The 15,501-nt window shown below is 32.8% G+C and overlaps 1 protein-coding gene across 4 annotated transcripts in view; it reads right to left on the reverse strand.

Moving 5' to 3' along the window:
• LOC119070951 (zinc finger protein chinmo) overlaps nt 1-15,501 on the reverse strand; it is a 51,414-nt gene that overhangs the window by 17,734 nt on the left and 18,179 nt on the right. The window contains exons 1-2 of one of the 4 annotated variants that reach the window (XM_037175507.1): nt 2,908-3,201; nt 2,417-2,543 (exon numbers count right to left, since the gene is read on the reverse strand). In XM_037175507.1, coding sequence (XP_037031402.1) covers nt 2,417-2,534 — 118 coding nt within the window. In that variant the 5' untranslated portion in view covers nt 2,535-2,543; nt 2,908-3,201. The other 3 variants (XM_037175505.1, XM_037175504.1, XM_037175506.1) reach the window with 3 other exon arrangements.

Genomic DNA, 15,501 nt, shown 5'->3' on the forward strand with positions numbered 1-15,501 from the left:
GCTTACAGTACAAAAAAAATCGTCGATACTTGATTCCAAATGAAAAGTTTTTTCATTGTACATATAGGATACTGCAAGGACATTTTCCTATAATTTCCCATATTTTCACGAATTTTCCTACAATTTTACAAAATTTTCACAAAAACACTTTTGGGAGAATTTAGTAAAGTGTTGGAATATCTAGGAAAATTCAAGAAAATATGGAAAAGGGTTTTTACGAATTCTCCTGCCACTCTACCAAATTTTCAGAGTTTTACAAATTTTTCTTGTTATTAAGGAATTAAGGTATTAAGGAAAATATTGAGACACAAAGCTTTTAGTGCAACAATGAATTCAAAGTAACGGCAAAGTAACACAACAAACTGCGACAATTACACTTTCTACCTATCTACTGCCTTTGTCAAAATGTTCAAAATAAACAATCAGCTGATACAACGTGCCCTTTGAATTGTCTCAAAAAATTTAAAATTCCACGAAACATTTCATCCATAAAATATGAAGCAATAAAAATCATTTTTAAATAAATTCATCTCCTGGGCATATCTCTGGGGGGAAAAAAAGTGTCATCCGTCCGGTAAATTCAAAATGTTGCGAGTCTATAAATGTGTCTGGGGTGACCGTCTATTACACTTTACGAATTTATCAAACCGTTTTCCTTTTGCAAACTTTACGTTTTTTTTGCTATAATGAAACGAGAGTATTTTACAGGACACACCTTTCATATTAGAAGCTTACATAAAAACTGATGGAAGGTTGGGTGGTTGTTGTTGTTTTTTTTTTTTTAATATTTCAGATTAAAAAAGGACAGTCGAAATCATGATTCATGAATGAATATGGAAAACGGTATTAAATGCGACGTTTTCAATTATTTTTTTTAAAATTTATCTTAAGCACTTACTGGTTTGATCAAAGCCTAAAATCTTGGAAGAAAAAAACTCTTCAAAAGTTTCCGAAATTTCTGCTAGATTTGGTACACATTTCCAATTGATTTCATCATTGATTAATGCTATAGTTACCATCTCGAGTCAATTTCGAAGATTTCATTGATAAAATCAAAGGAAAATCGAGAGGGTCACATTACGAGACATATCCACATGTGAATCAACTCAAAATCTGAACTGTTCAGAATTACACATTGTTGGTTTTGTGTCAGGCTTTTGGATGAGTCAGCTCCTGTAAATTTCTTGAGTTCAATTGTATGTTCCATTTGTTATCAACAGCGACGACAACGACATAAATAAGCGATAAACTCTGGCAAAAATGTGTTTTATAGTAAAATTTATGACGAAACAAATAAAGTAAAAGATTTTGAATCAATCTCTTGAAATGGTTATAGCAGTGAAGTAATAGATTCGATAATTAGAATGTTGATATTCTATATTTTGATATTAGAAGTTTACTTTAAATTGTAAGATAAAATCTAAACTATCGGCGACGATCGGCAAAATTCATTTCCTCGCAGCACCGCACGCAAACGATCCATTTCCTAATGGCAAAGGTATGAATGTAGCCTAAATCAATAGATTATATTGTTCTCTTTCTCTCTCTCCCTCTTCCTCAAATCACGAATGAACAAGGACTGTTCTTGTTTTCAATAAAAAAATATCAATTCTTTTATGGCAACTGAAGCTGAAAGGCTACATGGAGATAGTCTGGAGATAAAATTGACGAAATCGACAGCCTCACTGTCAGCGAATTTCATTTTTCCGACCAGAATTTTCTGAATCAAATTTGCATTTTTCTCTCTCTCTCTCTCTCTCTCCGAAAATCTTTTGATTATAAAGCCACATCATACCAAAAAAAAAACGTTATCCGGCAAATCCGGTACATACACACACAGACATTATTCACGTCGATATTTACATTGGGAAGTTTCAATTTTTTTTTTTCGAAAATACAAAAAATAAACCGAAACAGTTACCCATCATGTGAGACGAAAAAAGCAATTTAATTTCCGTATGTCAAAATTGGTTTGTGAACGCATTAATTTTGGACACATTTTGCGTGTACACACACACGGTCGATGTATAGATATTACCCAGGATATGAACAAGTACACCGAATGTTATTGATAGATATTTATCTGTAGCAAGGAGCGAGAGAATATTTTATCAATTGCATAGAGACAGGTGAATGGTAACCATATTTCCATGTCTACGAACGCAGATATAACAGGTCCACATCGAACGTGTGTACAACACGTCCAATAAATACCAATTTTGTAATTTATTTACAAAAAGTAAAAGGATGTGTGTACCGGTACACCGGGCATAATATAGTACATTTCCGAGTTGGGCACAATGTTGATATATCAAAAAACAAATTGTCTAGACACTGGTCGGTCGAAAGAAATTGCTTTGTATAAAAAATGAAACGGGAGCAGAGATAAAATATAAAACCGAATTTACGAGCTTACCTCCACAGAATAACGTGACATCTGCCAGCAGTTCCGATTTGAATAAATTGGAAAATGTCATAGCCAGATTTGACGAGTAACTGTTCCATTTCAGGCAAAATTGCTGTTGTGGATCCATGATGGTTTCCTGTAAAATAGAAATAAAAAAAATTCGTTAAAATTGGTAGCGATGAATCGATGGACATTCTTTTTAATCAAATAATTTCGGTAAATAAATTCCAGCGAATAAAAATGAATTTTGCGGTTGAAACGGATGTCGTACCTTATTTAAAATGTGCAAAAAATGCATTTGCATAGCACACTCAGAACGAATTCGTATCTTTTACACAAATGAAAAAAACGTCCTTCACATTCAATTCTTTTCTACTAACTGGAAATGCAATCAGAACCGAGCTAACCACAACACAATATCTCGAAAAACCAAATTTTGACAATGCATTCTGTATAATTAATTGCTGTTTGCTTTTTTTATATTTGATTATCTCACTTGCCTTGCTATTATAGTATATGAACACACACAAATGGTCTTGTGAAGAAGCAGAAAAAAAACAACAAATTTTAAGCGCATTTCATGCAAGTTTTAGTTGAGTTTTTTATTTGTTGCCTCGGTGTTAACTGTAGGTGGATTCTTGCTTTTCGAATTGATTCTAATGAATAAATTTGTCGAGTAATTTCGTCTGATGAAGCGTATCGTCGAATTTTGGAATGCAAACACATTGGAATTGCTAATTTCGGTGTTATGCAATTGGCGAATTGATTGTCTGATCGAAACTGTATCGTTGCACACAGGACGTGTGAGACTACTTATACTTACATAAGCCTTTGAAAGTTCAGTATGTGAAAGAGATGGACAAAAAGTATTGTTCAATGCGAAATGCAATGATCAATAGGAGAGATTTGGTTGTTTGAAACGTTGCAATTTTATACAATCGGAGAACATTGCAGTGTGGATACAATGTGTTGACTTGAAAACACTAAGAAGAACATTGCCCAAAAATCGTTGAGTGTCCGCTTGTTCAACTGAACTATCAACGAGAATTCCACTGTTTTTTTAACAAAAAATGAAAAAAATCCAATTTTATTTATGCCTAGAACAGTTAATGTATTTCCTGAACTACTAATGACGCATTTGAATGCAAATTTGCATAAATTTTGTTCGATTTTGTATACCAGTTTCACTCATGTACATAATATCTGCTCTACCGTATGAAGAATGTTTTTTTCTTAGAATTTTAGACTTGCATGCTAATAACTCAGATCGGGAGACTCATAAAAGAATCTACAGCTCTTTCTTACGCACCATCCTGGTAGAAATAATACGCTTCTTGAGATGGAACTTAAACCTTTTTAGAAGTGGAAACTTAGATTAATACTAGATGCCCCGACGTTGGTTATGCCCATGTGGGGCATGGTCATTATTTTGAACTTTATCTGACCAAAGTCAATGGTAGAAATCTGTTCTGGTAGCTATTCGTCAATGAAATGTTAAAACTATTCTGTAATTTCATGGGGCACAAACTTTCCCTTGCTTGCATCACATCCATACCGAGCTTACTTTCAAGAATTTTTAGGAACATCTGAGAACTTTAAGAATTCTCAAGAACTTTCAAGAATTTCCAAAAAAAAACGAATTCGCGAAAACATGCCCTGCTACATATACCCGGCGCCACTGATTAACGCAAATTGCCAGCGATGTCTATTCTTACTCATATTTTCTAATGCAAATCGATACGTCTAAACGGTAAACGATTAAATCTGTTACTGCGTGGAGTCGTGTTTGATACAAAATCTTTTACTTCGATTGTTTAACAATTCGATTTGCTTTAAAAATAAACTTTTGTCAAAGTCCATTGCTTATATGGTGTCATCGTTTTCGATAACAGATGACTAAAAAGTTTTTGAAAACACATATGTCGGTGAATCCGAAAACCGGAAGAACTAATTTTGCTGATGATAACGGTTCATAAACTTTTTTATTTGCCTCATTCATCTCAAACTTCTCTAATTTTTTTGCTTCTCTTTCGGCAATAGTACAAACAAATCCACAATCGACCTCTATTAATCTACACATTAAAAGCTGCTTAACAACTGCCAAACGGTTATATCATCGTATTCAACCCACTCCACTTATTTTATCAGAAGAATGCAATTCTTTTTCCTGGTGTCTAAATTTTACCTCTTCACAGCTATGCAAAGTTAATACAAAAAAAAGTCAAAAACAAAACCACAAAACCACAAAATTCGATTTGTGTCTAAAAAAAATGAATATTCATTTTCTTAGAAAGCGCATCTTTACGTAATTGTGCCCACCTTTGTACAATCGAGGTATACGAAAAAAAAGTCTTAGAAAAAAAACATAATTTTTTGTATTCACAAAACCAACACATAATGGTCATTACGATGAAATAAATGATGCACATTCACATGGTTGTTGGCAGCATAAACGAAATTTTACCAATACCAATTTTAACAGTAAAACTGACCAATTTAAAATGTTTAAAGAGAAAAAGAACTCACCAGAAAAAAAAAAATGTTTAATTATCATGAGGCTATACGGAACGTGTACAACAATAATGTTCCTGTTCAAATTTAAATAAATTGACAATGCCAAAACATTAGTGATCTCATCGGATGATTCGTTGTAACTCGGTCAGTGGTGAATAAAATTTACAAAATTCCGATCACCTGCGTTTTCGACCAGTAGATTTTAAAATTGAAATTATGAACCAACAATCGGGGTCTTCACCTTCACCTACAATCATTTTTTTGTTTGTTAAAGACCCATCCATCCTTTCGATTTCCATCAAAAATTGATTTTATTGCATTGCAATTTGCATTTCATTGCAACAATGGAATTAATTCATTCGAAAATTAAGCTCAAAAGAGTGGCCAAAATCACGAAATCCCAAATAAAGTCCGGTCGTTTCGATTGGGTATTATAGAAGAGATGTATGTGAACATTTCAAGTGAAAAGTTTTTTTTTTACTTTGATGATAATTGCAGTCATTGTTTGATTAATGTTAAACAATCTCTTTTTGCGGTGAGATTTGTATATACTCTTTCAACAGATCTGAACAGAAAACATGCATGCAGAGATATTTGAAACGCATAGAAGACATAGAGGTCACATTGTCATTCGAAAAATGTAATGAGTCACGGTTTGAAGGAAAAAAATATAATTTTCGGCGAACTCGAATTTATTGGATGATGAAATTGTGGTATTTATCGAAGCTTTATCGGAGTGCTGTTAGCAGTGATTGTCTAAAAATTAAAGGTGGGATCATTTTTGGGAAAACGTTTTCCTGTCTTTTCTCAAGTTTTTACTACATTTTCCGATTTTCGCCCCTAATTTTCGCATTTTTTTTAGAAAAATGGGAAAAAATTCCAATAACCCGTACAGCAGCTGTCATAAACCATTAGACAGTGTAAATGGAATTGAGAAGTCGGCAATTAGATTTAGATTGCTTTGTTTTGTGATCGTAATGGTAATGGTAGCCCGTTGCCAAATTGCAACGTAAAAAAACAGCCTTCAAATGGTCCCAATGATTGATAACATATTATGTTGTGTCTAAAATTTTAAGTTTTTATTGTGCAACTTGCACTCTCGTCCAAAATTGTCCGATGTTCCTAATAAAACTATTAGTAATCGTAGTCATCTGCTATAGTCAACGACCACGAAATAAGCTTGGAACTCTGGCTCGTGTCATTATTTATAGCAAAGACTGTGTTAAAACAAACGAAGTAAAAGATTTTGTATCGCGAAACGAGACGATTTTTATTCTCAAGAAGTAATAGATTCAATGATTGCAGTCTGCCGTTTCTGAAAGTTAAATGATTGTGTCTACAACAAATTATTCCGAAATGAATGTCATAGATATAACCATAGGTGTCCAATTAACGTGCGTATTGTTCCTAAAAGAATTTGCATAGACAAAAGTATGAGATAACAAAATCAAAATTATTGAATGCCAAGCCTCTTAAAATTTTTTCGTCTAAAGATTTATAGCAAAGTATCACACACATCCAACCGAATAGAAATACATCAAAAAAAAAACTAGGAAACGACTTTGTTGCGCCTTACATTATACATATGCCAAAAAAAAACACAATATGCAAATATAATATATTTCCAGTCGCACACACCGCAATAGCAAAATCAAAATTAATTTATTTAATTGGTATTTGATTGGCCTTAAATCATTTAAATTATTTTCGAACGCATATTTACATTCAAAAGTCAAACACTGAACGAAAAAAAAAAAATCGGCAACGGCATATACACTCAACTAATTTACACAAAATAAATTTTCGGTTTGGAATTCTTTTGTCTCACCTGAGTCAGTTTTTTCTTTGATGATGAAAAAACATTAAAAAAATGTAAAACACAAAACTAGAAACGCATTTTGTAAAAAAATTTGCGTGAAGGTCTTGCGTTTCGGCATTTCGATGGGCATAGATAAATGTGATGTATATAATATGCGCTGGCTGTTATATATACGCACCATTAGTATATGAGTATGAAAACCTCCAAAATAATACAACATCAAAAAATATGTCTTTTCTGATGCATAAACGACCTCAATAAAATTGATTGTTAGTTTTTTTTTTCGTCTGTATATACTCGTTTCGTCTATCATAGTCAATGAATTTTTTTTTTTTTCGTATATAAATATTCAAACATTTTGGCTTACGAAGACCTACTTTTTCAACTTTCATTGTTGCATAGCATAGACATTATATCGGTACATATATACCGACAAGCGCATATATACAAAATTTACATTAATGCCTCTATTTAGTAAAACGACGACGACGAAAAAAAAAACTATAATTCGACAATACACGCAAATGCGTTTGCTATCCAATATACGCAACTCTCAATGCTTTTTTTTCGGCTATATCCAATAAATTATATTCGAAAAAAAATAGAAAGAAACACACGAAAAAAAATGTCGCAATCAAATGCGCGGCCGTACACCGTAACCAATTGAATTCACTTTGAATGCGCGCGCGTTTAAAAGTGCAAAAAATCATTCATTTTTTTCCGATTCACGCAGATTATAACCTTCGACGCGCGATGTGTAAGTATATTGTCTACTCTTTTGTTGTATAACGAAATTTTGTTTCTTTATTTTTATTAATCATTTACCGAGTCGGCCTTTTAGTCAATTTTTTTTTTATTACATCTGATTTGAATGAAATCTATGAGACTTAAAAACAAAAAAGAAAAAAAAAACAAAGAAAGAGAACAGCTTGCACCTTTGATTGGGCAAACCTTTTATAATTTGGTTGAGTATATATTTGAAGAATTCATATGTGATCTAAGTGAAATTTTCGGATTATAACTCGAAGTGTTGAAATGTATGAATTTTATTGTATTAGATAAGACCAATGCGTCCATTCGAATGATTTACCCAACTACAGTCACTACACCCATTTTTTTTTTAATGAAAATTTCACTAAACTTTTATAATTGCAACTTATCATTTACAGCAGCAAGTTTGCTCGAAGTAGTTTAGTAGGGGATCAGATGTATTGTTAAAACTGTGGTGTCAATTGAAAAGTAGAACCCAATTTATTCGTACAGTGAGTTGCTTCTACATAACAGCAGAATAAATGAAATTTTACCAAAATTTAACTGTCCTGTCGTATTTAATTTTCTCACAGATCGAAACACTGGTCGAAAGGTCTTACTTGTTCAGACAATGTGCCTGTCCAATGGCACCAGATTCGTTGTTGATGTAATGAATCCTTCGCATTCTGTGTTACATTTCATTTCATTTCATTTCAATTATGATTCGCTAGACTTATTCGTGTGCAAATCGGTATAGTGTTCGATAGAGCACTGTATCGAGTAGCACTGTCTCCATTGCCTGATGAGAAATGGTATTTTTGTACTGCATATTAATACAAAACGTCGAAAGACGAATTTAATTTTCTCACAGATCGAAACAGTGGTCGGAAAGTCTTACTTGTCCTGTCGCATTTGAAACACATTCTTGAACAGACAGAAATATAACGTCGTTTCCCCTGACTAATCTAATGCTTCAAATAAAACGTATTGAATGCTCTTATATATTCTTATATGGTTATGGTATATATGCAATGCGGTATAGGCCTCAAATTTTATAAACTTTTTTCCTTCAAAATGCATTAAGATTATTCAATTTTTTAAATTCGAAAGTCATTTAAAAAGTTTCGTTTTATAATTGCAAAACTATTTTCGGTTAGTACAATCGAATAGCAGCATACATGTTGATAATGTAAGACTGCGCTCACGACTTTTTTTGAAATCTTTTTTTTTGTTTCCTAAATAATTTAGTGAAATTCGATGCATGATTGCATGATGAGATGGATGGGTTGAAACCGCATCGATGGGCGTGTAATGGGTAAAAGCATTTTACAGCAGAAAATTTATTCAATTGTTGGGCACTGTATTTTCAGTCTTTAAGTGTAGGTCAAAATGGGATCTGAGTGTCATCATCAACGAAAAATACTGGCGATCATCGAGGCGATCATATTCAAAAAAAATTGTATTGATCCATAGTTATTCATATGTTATCGACAGCTACGACAAACATAAATGATGTCTATCTTGTAATGTGGCCTTATAATAATTTTACTTATAAATTATTGTTAAAACAAATAAAGTAAAAGATTTTGTATTTAACACAGCACATAGGATTATTGAGATCGGATATAGTAAAATCAATGTAAATAACAATGAAGTAAGAGATTTAGCATTTAGCAAGGCTTGAAGCAAATGAAATAATAGATTTACTGATTAAAAATGACGCTACACGTCTTGCCGTTCGCACGAGAAATCAGATATTTTTCAAAAAAAAAACATTTTTTATTCAATCAGAGGCGATTTTTTTTTCCTAAGGTATGCCAATGATCTTTTATTTCAGCACGCACAATGTCACATAAATTCAATTCGCCATCCACACACAAAAAACCGAACGTACAGTTTTTATAACCTGATTAGCAAGTTTAGCTGCAGTAATCTTGATTTCAAATAAAAAAATAAAATCGAACGTTGGACACATACGTTCCTCAGCTTCAACGATCGGCAACACATTAGTAGTTTTTTTTTTGTCTCGCTAATGATATTCAGATTTTACGCATAGTGATTGTGTGTAGACTAGACAAATTTGTTTAAGTCAAACCATTTTAGTCTAGGAATTTTATGCGTTTGTGTTTGCTATAATCGACCGAAATCGCATAATACATTTCCAGCGAAACAGCAATCTTTTATGGGGATCCATTAATAATAAAATATATTGCCGTCGAGAAGAAGATTTTTTTTTTCTGCTAAATAAACTAATGGCGAAATATATTCAAAGTTATGCTAATTTTGATGCGTGGATTTTATACTCGAGATGACATTATCTGTAAATGATTATAAATTGAATCGAGTCGGACAGAGCACGATACTGAATAGTATTGAAATTAGATGTCCCATCGGTTTCTATTCCAATTTTTTTTTAGTTCACAATTTCATTTGTGATTCGATTTTAATTTGATTTAAAAAAAAAATGTTGTAAATCGACAAGGCTTCCCATCCGATTATCTCCTTTCTTTTTAAAACATTCTCTGTGTATCAGTGTTGTATGTATTGTCCGCAGGTTTTTTTTGATCATTAATTATTCATACGGATAAAATGACTTGGTTAATAATTAATTTGTAATTTCATGTAAATTTCGAAAGCAAAACATTTTTTTTAATTTCCCATCCCCATCGATCAAAATCGAATCTTTATTAGAAATTCCATATGTCCCGGTTTTCCTGTGCGGAATAACTCGTTTATTTTTTACCCGAAAAAAAAACGCAGACAATAATCTAACAAACCCAATCCATTTGAAGAATTTCAATGGAAAATATATGTTCAAATCAAAAAATATATGGGGAGAGAACACGAAACGTTTTTCGATAATTAAAAAAAAAAATGTTTTGACTGAAAGCCTGCAAAGAGAAAATTCGAGTGAAGAAAAATAAAAAATGGAAAATGAAAATAAAAAAAAAACCTAAAATGATTCCATGTTCTGTGTACTTTCACTTCTCAAAAATCAATCACAAAACATTTTCAATTTCAAACCCCGCGCACGCATATTTTATAAACGAACCGAATTGTATACGGGGTAACTACCCTTTCCTCACGAAAATAATATAACTTATCCGTGTAACGATGTACCTCATTTGCATATTACAATTTTCGGTGTGTCGTTGTACATACATAATATTGCATATTTTAAAATACACTTTTCAGGGTGTACATTTTGTGTTATAATATTGTAACAGAGTCGTTCGACTCGCTTGCTCTCTGTGCCATCGTCTCCCTCTCCACCACTTCCTTTAAATTCGTAAGTGAGTGTTTCTGCCATCGATTTCCATACGGAATTTCATAATAAGTACCTTAATGTAAATATTATGGGTTAAAAGAACTTGAATTTCTTTCCGAGAATTTATGCATGGCATACAATGTCTCTTCCATCCATATAAAATAAATGTTGAATAATTCAATATATACTTTGCCGAATGCATAATCCTCTTCCGCCTAACAATAATTGATGCATTTTTAGACGATGGTTGTTTTTTCTCCTCTCGATCTAGATCATTATTAAAGGATTGTTATGTACCAATGGTTTGTAGAGAATGATGTTTAAAAGAAGGAAGATGAAAGGCGAACATTTTCTTTGACGAACAAAGTGGAAATTAATGAGTTGATTCGATGCAGCAATTATTTTTCAGAGAAAATTTGATTTTAAGAGACTCGTATGAGGGGGATATTGATTTGAAGATCCGGGAAAATATAACATTGTTTCGGAACCGAGAATATTTGTTAGTCTCAATGAACAAAATTCATTGGACAGTTTAAACTAAGGTAATGAACTCTCAGATGATGATAGTAAGACATTGCGTTAATTGCACAATGCTCTATGAAGACTATACCATTTTGCACACGAACAAGTCTGGCCACTAATAATACTTTGTTCAACCTTCCATTAAACAAACATATTCGTGCGACTTGAATTTTTGATTCTTCTGATTCTGGTGTCATTTTAACCCAAGAATTCAAGTAATTCTTTATGCTTCGTGGCCCAGAATACCTGGACATGTCCCGCAGGGTTACATAGTTTTACATTTCGCCACTCAGTTGAGAGAAAAAATCGCTATTCCAGGACATAATTCTCACCTTCTCTTGCTACCATGGGCTACTGCAACTGCATTGATCATTTTTCTCGCACTATTGCGTGAAATGAGTTTTCTATCGAGTCTGAGCGTCTGACACTTAAAACATTTTGAATATCAACCAATGACCCTCAGGAGGCTTCACCGCTAGTATTCATTGTCTCTGCAGAACATAATCGTCGAGTGGTTTTCCTGCCCGTACTTCAGTTTCACCATTTTTAAAAGAATCTTTTTTATTTTCCGGCTAAGCAAAGATCTAGAATGTTGACATTGAATAGCTAAGAAAAGCATGAGTGATGGTCGCCACTTCCAATTATTTTTAATTGTGTTTATTGTACCGTAGTACATTATTAGAATAGTGAAACTTTCTTTCATTACAAAATCCCATCGATGCCAGCTCGTCCATGCACCCCTTTTTTCGAATATAAAATTGGAAAGTAGCGAGCGTGACATGAAAAGGAAAATAAGGAAGAATAAGGGTGCGTACTCTTACGTAATAGATGAATCTAAAAATATTTAGTGAAATGAATCAGAACTTCAAATAAATGCTCCGGTTTCCTGCAAAAAAAAATAAATCCGAAAATAAACTTTTCCAATCAACGCCACGCCCAATATAGTTTGCGTAATAAGAAGAAAGAAAAAAAATCCAGGTCAACCCTCCTTGTTTACAAACGTAAATACCATTAAGATTTAAACAAATAATTACTTCACCACACACATCCAGAGAGAAGAGATCGTAACGCATCATATTTTGCCCAAACACGATAATTTCATTCAAATCATCATATTTTTAGTATGCAAGAAATGACTCGTCGCATATTATAGACAGAGCATAATCACCGAGAGAAAAAAAATCATTTCTTTATGTCTAAAATCTAGGCCATCAGTTCATAGAGCGCATATTACGGCAAAACACACTGCCATTATAATTTCACACATTTTCGTATATCACTTGTGGTGTATATATGAATTATACTCAGAGCCATAACTAAAAGAGCGTGTAATCAAACAATCAAAATATGGTTTCTGCACGTGACGCATATTTTGTATATACCACGATTATGTATGTATATAGCCCAAAATATTGTTATCAACACTTGTTCGGTTGGGCTATTTCGTAATGGAAAATGGTGTTGGCCTTTTGATAATTGGAAAATGAGCAATTAACAAATTTATAAAGCCAGAGAGTGAGGAAACGCTTCTTCTGGCAAAATGGAAAATGTAATACAAAAAAGTTGGGATCATTGATAAAAGAATAATTTTATGCGACTTATCGCGACACATCCATCCACCTATATTAATACAATATAGCCGATTGTTTGTGGCGCATGTAATCATATCAGCACAACGTATCGTACGACTTACATTGTATATATTATATACCAACTGTACGTTTCAACATTCCAATTCCGAAATGTTTCTACGGAGTCCAAAAATAAAAGGCAAAGAAAAAAAAACGCAGGTCATAATCTCATAAAAATTCTACTTTATCACCCCATTATCTCAGTGTACAGAAATGACCCAAATTTAAACCGCACTTAGTTGTTGGAGTGAAAAATTCATTATCAATATAATTATTGTTAAATAGCCCTTATCTCCCTGCACATACACTTGTATGGGATTAAAATTCAGAATGTAGTTGCGATTTTGTAAGTGAATCGGACAATGAAAATATTTTTTTTTTGTAAATTTATCTGATCGTTTTTAAGTTAATTCGTTTTTTTTTAAACTTCTTGATTAAATACTTAATGTGGCTGATGATAATTTGGGTGTCAAAAGGTGTAATCGAAACCGCCACACCGTTGATACTAATACACTCGAAATGGTGCGGTTTCATGGATATGGTCTTATTGTTTCTTCAAATGATGCCATGTGATGATGATGAATCATCGAACTGTATTGTGTTGTCATTGTTAGGGTTCAATCTTTTAGAGGCGTGTCGCTATATGGTCTACATATTTTACTTCTTTTGTTCAAAGTTGCAATTGACGCAAAATCTTTTACTTCGTTTGTTTTAACATATTTTCTTACTATAAAAGACTACATTAACCGGAGGTCAACGTTTATTTTTGTCGTTAATGTCGATAACAGATGATTAACTGTTTGAACTGTTGCATATTGAGGCTGTTTAAAAACTGTTTATTGGTCATCGGTTGCAAGAAGCTCACAGATATAGGTAGATGTTTCAGTTTAACCCGACTTCTTTCTCTTTTAAAGACCGAAATCTTTCATTCTGTTTGACATAAATGTTCTATGTAGCGTTGTGTGACAACATTAGCACTGCGATCGAAAGATGAAATTTTCTACTGCTGTTTAAAGAGTCGAAAACATGAGAGCAATTCTGTGTTGTTCCGATCGACATTTATGCTACGTTTTCAATTGTAATCCAATATTCACCACTGGATAAACAATGGAAAGTCCAGCATAATTGTCGATATCATAAATGCAAAATTGATCGCATGTTTTCGGCCTAGCGATTTCTATGAGTAACCTGCCCTACTTACGCAACATTTCCTTAAATTTCGCTAAAGTCACACAGAATCATTTTGTTTTAAAATCAGCATGGACTTGGACATGCAAAGCAAAATTCGAGGCAAATATTTTGACTGGTGGCTAATCATATCGGTCGGTTTCCTGTTACATACCAAATTAAAGATCACATTCAATTTACATACAAATCTGTGCTGTACTGGCTGGTTAGCCTTAACAGCACAAACATCCAAAAGCAGTGGTTCGAGTTTGTAGCGACATACTTTCATGGAAGTAATAAAAACCGATTGCTCACGTGCAAGTACCATATCGGCCGCGCAAAAACCATTAAAAATTATGCGTTTTAATTGAACGTAGAATTCTTAATAAAAGCGTACGTTACACACAATGCATAGACTGAATGCGTACGCATCAAATCGAAACGTATCGCGCATCATATGTTCGCTCCATATATATACAAAAAATAATTTATATAAAAAACGGTCCCCCTATAAAGACGCATAGAAAAAAAAACTTTTTTTTATTTTTGGTTTAAACAAAAGGCAATTTAGTTGAAGCATGTGAATTTTTATGTCTCTGCATTGCTATTGTTGTTGTTGTAAAATTCATGAATTTGGAGTGCGTTTTTTTCAGAATATTTTTCTCGTTGTTTCAAATGGTCTTCATAACGGTAATGAGAAACGCATACGTGCGTTTGAACGGAGCATAAAGAACCAACAAAAAAACACGAATAGAAAAAAAAACACTCCGATTCCATACAGATACTGAATGAGCATGATGGAATTAGGCCTTTGAGAAAAGTATACGAAAGTTCATTTTGTTTGATGAGATTTTTTTCGGTAATAAATTTCCAGAAGAAATTTTCTTTTGTTTTTATTTTTTGTGGTGAAACAATGACTGTGCCATAAATTTGTCTGTATGAAACAAAACTTTTTAATAGGAATGAGGCGACTGGAGATGAGGTACGTTGTTGCGGAGTTAATAGGATAATTCTAATACATTTTTTTTCTAATTTCATTCCATCATGTGGAGGTCTATTCTAGTATGGGTAGTATGCGCAGAGCTTATTTTCGTTAAAATATTTGTTGAAAATTCTGGAAATTCCTACGAATTCTTAAAAATACTCAGAATTCTAAAATTTATGAATTTTCGAGAATTTGTAAGTATTTCAAGAATTGAAATTGTTGAAATTCTTGAATATTCGGAAGATATTCTGAAAAAAAAAAATGGAAAATATGCCCTAACAATCAGAGAGATGGGAACAGATTTAATCACCTCTCTGAACAATAGTCTCTTTGGAAGTATATTTTTTAACAATTTTCAAGGAATTTTTAAGGATTTTTTAAGCACTTTGAGGAAGTTGAAAAAAAGAAAGAAATTTTACTGAATTTTTAGAATTTTTT

This window comes from Bradysia coprophila, assembly GCF_014529535.1.
Source record: "Bradysia coprophila strain Holo2 chromosome IV unlocalized genomic scaffold, BU_Bcop_v1 contig_106, whole genome shotgun sequence".
Lineage (NCBI taxonomy): Eukaryota > Metazoa > Arthropoda > Insecta > Diptera > Sciaridae > Bradysia > Bradysia coprophila.